The 7,681-nt window shown below is 41.0% G+C and overlaps 1 protein-coding gene across 33 annotated transcripts; it reads right to left on the reverse strand.

Moving 5' to 3' along the window:
- LOC110433886 lies at positions 1,256–7,681 on the reverse strand. 33 transcript variants are annotated; one of them, XR_002451304.1, is made up of 8 exons: positions 7,252–7,681; positions 6,633–7,174; positions 6,108–6,199; positions 5,239–5,319; positions 4,938–5,001; positions 4,760–4,853; positions 1,696–4,214; positions 1,256–1,577 (listed from the first exon to the last, which is right to left on the reverse strand). XR_002451304.1 is itself a non-coding variant. In XM_021456860.1 (8 exons), the coding sequence occupies exons 2-8, from the start codon at positions 7,086–7,088 to the stop codon at positions 4,105–4,107; spliced, it is 480 nt and encodes a 159-aa protein (XP_021312535.1). In that variant the 5' UTR covers positions 7,089–7,174; positions 7,252–7,681; the 3' UTR covers positions 3,873–4,104. The 33 variants fall into 33 exon arrangements, 20 of the variants coding, with proteins under 20 accessions (XP_021312535.1, XP_021312534.1, XP_021312529.1 ...); XR_002451298.1 differs by having other exon boundaries at positions 1,258–1,577; positions 5,239–5,346; XR_002451301.1 differs by having other exon boundaries at positions 1,258–1,577; positions 5,239–5,346; positions 6,146–6,199; positions 6,593–7,174.

A 7,681-nucleotide genomic window follows, 5' to 3' on the forward strand; every position in this document is an offset into this window, starting at 1 on the left:
GATTGCCTTCGAATTAATTATGTGCCTCATTGGACAGGATAATTTAAATTTTTAGACCTTGCTACAAGGCTTATACATTGTTTTCCAGCAAGCTCGGGGACTACATCGGTACGATGCATCTGGCGATGCATTTCTATATCAGATTTTCTATGTAGATTCTTCTTTTTAGACCCTGGCACCACGTGACCACGCCACCTAATACCAGGCTCGGGGACTAAGTGGGCACACTTCACCTTGCGGTGAATTTGCTTGCTTTTGAAAGCATTTACTTTCAGAAAAGTAAAGTGGGCACACTTCACTAGAAAAGAAATCTTTTTTGATAAGAGCACCATGTATTATTTAAACAACTTGCTTCTTAAATGTCGATGTTGATCAGCTGTCTTTTGAGTTGGTTCAAATACCGTTGCAACTATTTGGGCGACTTCTCTTGCTGGTCAAAGATGTCAAGCCTCACTAGTCAAAGAAGCTCAAGACGGCGTGTTACACCATAATATATGGAGCTCGGGGACTAGTTGTGGGGGTATAAACCCCTATACCGTTACGGCTAGGCTTGGGCCAGGAGATTTAGCCCATCACGAGACAGTTCAAGGCTTGATCCAACTACTCGAAGTTTCTTACAAGGAAGCAAGATAGGATTCTAGTCGATTAGAATAGGGATTGATATCGTATTATCTATGGCAATTGTAACCGACTAGGATTAGTTTCCAGATTTGGAACCTGCCCTCTAGACTATATAAAGAGAGGCAAGGGACCCCCTTAGACAACTCAACACAATTCGATACATCCCAGATCAATACAATCAGACGCAGGACGTAGGTATTATGCCCACACGGTGGCCGAATCTGCATAAAAACCTTGTCTGTGTCTTGCGTCACCATCGAGTTCGTAGCTTGTGCATCTGTCTGCCGATAAACTACTATTGTGGGTATACCCCAAGGTAGACTGCCGACTAGCTTTTGTCGACAGACCCTAAATAGTTGCCCACCTTGTTCCTGCTGATCTACAGGCCTGCCACCTGAGGATTGCTACAAAATTAATATCAATGGTGCTTTTGATTTCAAATCAAGACCCCGAGGGTGGAGCTTTGTTGTGAGGAATATGAAAGGTGAAGTGATGTTGTCTGGTGCTAGCAGTATTTGTCATGTGGCGTCCATTATACACACTAATACTTTTTTAACAGGGAAATTATATTGATTAACAACTTACTGTTAAAACCATTACAGAGTTAATGATTACATTTTAGAGTACCACAATAACAAGGCACTCAGGATCATGGTGCTCATAGTCACAAACTCTATTGAAATCTAACTGATTATAGCCTATCTCTCTAAGCGCTTGTCTAGCAAGAGAATCAACCATTTGATTCTGTTCCCTTTTGATCCTTCGAATTTGTGTGGATGTGGCATTCACTCTGGAGGCAATAATCTACATAGGAGGCTTGATTCTCTAGTTGGGTGGATGAGTGAGATCAGGTCCATTTATGAAGTGTACCAACTGCTGGTTATCTGATAAGATGGAAACTTGCTGCATATGGAGGGTTGTGATAACCTCAGCAGCCAGAGCCATAACAACAACATCTGCCATGATGACAAAAATCAAATTCATCACTACCTTGATGAATATGCTATGTGGAGGTTGCACCTGGGTATGGATAATGAAGATTCTAAGACCAGCATCTCTAAATGCAACACTTACTTGGTCTGGTTGGGTGGAGGCATCAATATAACAACGTGGTCCTTGAAGCGATGAAGGGAGGGGCATCAGAAGCCTATCCCTCAGGTCAATGGACAAGCGATCCTCTTGTACAGCTTCCTTAGGGGGCCTATAGAGTAAGCGTGCATACCTTGTCCTTGGTGAAGTTGTTGTCCATCTTGTCCTACAACAGAAGAACTCATACCTTGGTGGGAGAGTTGACCGGCTTGCAAATGAGATTGTTGACTATGGGCAGAGGTAGCAGGCAAAGTTTAGGGGACCTGTTCAGAAATGGCACCAAGGTGGGAATGCATGTGTGTTGACGTTGCTTGTTGAACTTGAAATGAAGTCCATGTTTTTCTTTGAAAGCGATTATCATTGCGAGCTTTCCATATATACCAAAGAGTAAATAATGTTTTACGCAATGTAGTGTCTGATGGATTGTTAGTGATAAGGAGAGGTAGAGCTTGTTGAACTCCGTCTTCATCGCAACAATAATATCAGTAGGCAAAGGAGGAGTTGCTATGGACCACACTTGTTTGGGTAGATCACAATGGAAGAAAAGGTGAATGTCATTTTTAATATTCCTACAATAAGAGCAATGTTGATCTATATGCGATGAGTATCTCCCTGGTCTTTCTCCAGTGGCTAGAGCCCTTCTAATCACCCTCCAAGCAAAGGTTTTAAGGAGGGGAGACACACTGAAGCTGAGCTCTTCAAAGTGTGCAACATGCTACTCAGCTGGATATGCAGCGTGTTATTTTAGAGACTGATGCAACAGGGTTCGCAACTGCTCTCATTCAGGAGATGTCGACCGAAGTGCTATCGGTATTCTAGTACATTAGGTTAGAGACTTAGTACATCTCGAGTTCTCTTCTTGTATTATTTCCTATTCGGCTGATTCTTTTATGTGATTATTGCTAATACTGATTGCTAATTTGTTCTGGCTGAAAAATAGTGGTCAATAAGCTTAAGCTGTAATAGAGAATGTAATAATTGTAGTTGATGGTTTAGCTAGATATGGAGCTAACATTTTATCCCCTGCCTAGGAAGAGTTGATGAGCCAGGTTCAATGTTTATAAGAGTAGGTATAGTAACGATTTTAAGCTGGCGAAATAACGATTAACAAAGCCACGTTAAGAGATAGTACTAAGGCGGTGCTTGGCATCTTGCCGACTAAAACATAAAGCCCAAGACAAGAAATGGGTACTCTCTCAGTCGAATGCTGGTGAGGAGTCACTTCGTTCTGTGCAACCTCCTACTCTGCTTCCTTGTGAAAATATTTGTATATTTAATACAATTAATCTTCTAGCCATCCTATTATATGGATAGACTATGTCTTGTTTGGCACTACTCAACTTAACTAGCAAAGTTGTTTTTTTTAGAAAAAAGCTTTATGAGCAACTTTCTAAGTAAAGTTAAGTTGTTTTGAAAAAATATTTGACAAAAACAGCTTCACCAACAACTTTATGCATAGATGTGAAATAAAGAAATGGGAAAGAGAGCTAGGATAAACTACTTTTTTCAGCTTCATCCCAACTCATGTCTTTATGAGAGAAAAAAATAACTTCACCCATGAAACTATTTTGAAAAAAAGGGTTTAGTAAAAAAACAACTCATAACAACTCATGAAGCTATTCTGACCTATGCCAAACGAGCTCTATTTTGCTTTATGTTGATGACATGACATCTGCATTTAGCCAGCAACAACAAGCTAAATTATTAGCCTTGCTCTCGCGCACTTCTCCCAACTTGTCTACGTGTGAAAACTAATAAAGTCCTAAGATTAGAAAAACTCATGTTACACAGCTCATGAGATGGGCCCATCTCTGACCGGTAAACAGACTTCTCACTTCGCTCCCGTCTCGAGATGGCAGTGGGGTGGTTCACGGTTTCGGGTTTGGGGCCCGAAACTTATCGGGTTTAGTTTAGGTTTGTTTTTTCAAATGTGGATATCCCAAATAAATCATTAAAATTAAATTTTATATTTTATAATATAATCTTAGATTATTAAATTTATTTAAGCTAACTTATGAAAATATTTATTTTTTATTGCCTCTTGTTTATAGATATAAACTAGTAAAGGGCGCACGCCCTCGTGCGCGAGGGCAAAGGGTCATAGTTTGGTTTTCTTAGATGGCCCAGCTTTCGGCAAATGACAACTGAAAGGCACTGAACCATTCAAATTAAAAACATGATAGCATATTAAGTTCCATGCATACTGGAGTATATTAGTACGGATAGCATATGTGCTTCTTGCAATTACATAAATAGATCGGCATATAAATTTTGGACAGGACCTAGGCGTCCTAAGTAATATACATGAGATCGAAGCATAATAGCTTAAATAATATACAGTGGACAGGCCTAGAAGCGAGTACATAAGTTTACAAAAGTCTTAGACAGTCTCAACTAACTAATACTGAAATGCCTTATACAATCAAAGGGTTTCGAAACCGGTTTCGTGGTTATTGTACGGCAGGACCATATCACAGAAGGCTGTGGTCGTGCCTCGCTATAGCCTGCTTTGAGATAGCAAAATCTATTAACTGAATAAATAATTTTTGTGAACTAAACTGATTATAAAGAAGAAAGATTTTGAGGTATACATTAACCGTGAGGTGTCTGTACTATATCAATTAAATGGCCTAAGGAACACAGAAAGACACAGGTTGGCAAATAATTTCAGTAAATTTGCAAGGAACTTAGAAGAGGGCCAATAAATATTGAACATGGCATATATGTGGCAATTAGCTTCATCGTAGATTGAGGAGCAGTTGGCTGCATATATATACTGCAGCTATTTAACGAAGAAAAGAAATGAGACATATAGTGTTTGTCTAGAGGCTGGGGCATTAGTCTAAGATTCACTTTGCTCTTCTATATGAATATATTTTCCTAGCTTTTTTCTGACAACAATTTTCATAAAAAACAAGATGTACTGTGAGAACTATCCTTTGACTGAAGTTTGGAGGCAACAAATTTAGCTCTGTGAGTTATATATAATATATAAGCAATCGGATATGCCCGACTGAATTAAGGCAAATTGGTAGGCTTATAGGTTTACCTTTTTTCTTTTGGCTGCAGTAGTGGATCCATTGGACTGTTGCGGTCGTCGTTATGATTCCTTTTGCGTTCAAATTTTGATCCACTATGGTTTCCTGTAAATTGGAAGTAAAATAGTCTATTAAGTTCTGCTGCGCTAAAGCTTTGAGGTTCAGGGCAAAAGATATGTATGAACCCACCTTTTCAGTGAGAGTGTCTTCTCCAAACAGTTTCCTGTGGGTGTGTGTTGTTCCGGTTGGCGACCTAAATCATATTGTAAGAATACTTTTTCTGGAAACAATTGGAAAGGTAAACAAAGCTATTTTTTTCTTGGGTAATTTTCATATGTCAGTGTGACTTATATTTGGTGATAAGATCCTTTAGAGATGTATCATCTGGGTCAGCTACTGGAACAGGTGTGTATGTATGAAATGAGAAAATAGGTTTATGCACACGTATGTAACGAAGCATGAATAATTAAGCAGAGGCAATATAACATACCGATTTAGTTCGGGAGTCGATGATACAGGCTGTGGTTCAGGTTGTGTACTCTGAGTACCAACTACCAATTGAACTTGCTGGCTGTATAGAACGATCAGTTTGTAAACCCTGTGAGACCAAATAGACGGTATCATCGATATTGACTTGATATGAAATAATAGAGCTATAACAGGGCACTTCTGTTTTCGTGGTTGCAGTAGTCAAACTATAACCTAATTTGCGATGCGTAGGAAAGCTGATCGAAATACCTAGAATAAACTAAACAGGTCCCATCACAGTCAGGTAGAATGCAAACTATAGAATCACATGGGTCCATATTGTTTAGTTCATCAAGTTTTTGTGCTGGAGTAGAATAGGCTGGAGTGACCGTAGCATATGTACTGTGCTTGGGGTGTGATATATCTGATGATCAGCTTGGTTGTTCAACATATCGGGTGACAAAGCAAGAACAAAGGTTCTTTTTTTGTATATGTCATTATGCATTTGACAGGTACAGTTTCAATTCAGCGCCTACTATTAAAAGGTTTTGAGTCCCTCAATATTTCTCAGAACTCCTAAAACTCATTTACTTTAAAAACTAAGGCCGGCCAACATAGAAAAGATCAAACTTTATGTTAGGCTATATAAAGGAAATTAGATAATTGGCAAAGCTTCGCATAAAATGCACGTGTTGTGTACACATTAAACCATTTGTCTTTTCCACATGGTACTGCTTATAGATATCAAGCTCTAGGTGTTCTATCATGTGCACTGGATTCAAAATCATGAAAAATACTGTAAAAAAGACCCTGAAACAAATTCCAGATTTCGTAAAACCGAGGAAGAGCAACACTAAAAAAATGCAGTCCATGTTAGGTTCAGGAGAGCACCCGAGGGCCAGAATGTCGAGTAAAATTGTTGGCGGGACCTTGTTAGATAATCTGTGTGAAGTCTCCTTGTTAGGTTCAGTAGCATTTTCCTGCTGAGAAAAAAATGATACGCAGGTGACATATCCAGAAACCTCAATATGCATATGTTGGAAATTCCAAGGAATACTATAATGTAAAATAAAGTATGTAAAGAAACAATGTGTTATAATATTTTCTCTTAACATAAAGCAATTTGGCAGTTATAGGTAAGACATAGACTAAAATCAAAAGTTCAGATCAATTTCCAACTCGTAGCAACCCTGAACTACTATCATGTGTTAGTAAGGTTAGATCAATTTCCAACTCTTAGCAACCTTGAACTACTGTGACGTGGCATTAGGAATAATTAACATTTTTGGTCACGTAGGATTTGATAAGATCTCATTAGAAATAAGCAAAACTTTGCAACAACACTTAGTTGGAACGGGAAAAACCCTAAACCCTACCTCAACAACTGGGAGCAGACAAATGAAGGTGAATTTGTACCTTGGTAGCAATCGATGATTTTGTTGGTGCGTAAATGTCATGGAGTGAAGCTGAAAATATACAAAGGCACTAAAAGGCATGGGAATGAACCAGAACACTAAGTGTATAGGGCTATCACTGCAAATCTGAAAAATGAATATAACATGGACCTAGCACATACCAACCGAACAACTTGTTCAGACCATTCTGTGTTGACAAATTATGGTGATGCCATGGAAGCAAAGCATAGCCGAGAGAAACAGACACATGTTGCAAAATAATTAGAGCCTTTTTCTCTTAGATGGAACTAATATACCAATATTGTCACCACAAAGGCACTGAAAATAGCAAGATTCATGGAAGGATGCAATAATCATATAATCAGTACTACACAATTCCATTGTCTCAGCATTGTAAAGATCATCATTGCATAATCCCCAAGCCTTAGTAGATAACAAGAATGAAACAGCTAACCATAATTGTACAGGGAATGATAACAGCAGGAGGTGATGGACACTCGGCGAGCTTGCTCGCTGCAGCGAAGAGGGAGGGGGGCAAGATCCCTACAGTGAGGAGAGGGAGTTTAGGGAAGATAAGGGAGAAGGCGAGAGAGTGCACACCGGAGTTTAGGGTTCGGCACCTAGGGTTTCACCAAGCAAAGGAGCGCACGCTCCCCGGCAGAGGAAGCATTGAGGAGGCTGCGTGGAGGATGGGGAGGGGCCGTCGGGCCCCACCTACGCCGGCGCGCCACCAGCGAGGGGCGTTGTCGCCTCGCTGCGGCCGTCGCGCCGCCGTAGCCTCGGGAGGGAAGGGGACAGAAGGAGAGGATGGGAAGGGAGGAGGAGGAGGTCGCCCGCCGCCACCGCCCTGCTCAGCTCCGGCGTCGTGCCGCCCGCGAGGGGCGCTGTCGCCTCGCTGCGGCTGCCGCGCTGCCGCCGCCTCGGGAGCGAAGGGGGAGGAGGAGGTCGCCCGCCACCACCGTCCTCCTCAGCCCCGGCGTCGTCTCCCGTAGCCTCGGGAGGACGCGAGAGAGAGAGAGAGAGAGGACGGAAAGAGAGAGAAGGGGGAAA

Source organism: Sorghum bicolor, chromosome 3 (assembly GCF_000003195.3).
Source record: "Sorghum bicolor cultivar BTx623 chromosome 3, Sorghum_bicolor_NCBIv3, whole genome shotgun sequence".
NCBI lineage: Eukaryota > Viridiplantae > Streptophyta > Magnoliopsida > Poales > Poaceae > Sorghum > Sorghum bicolor.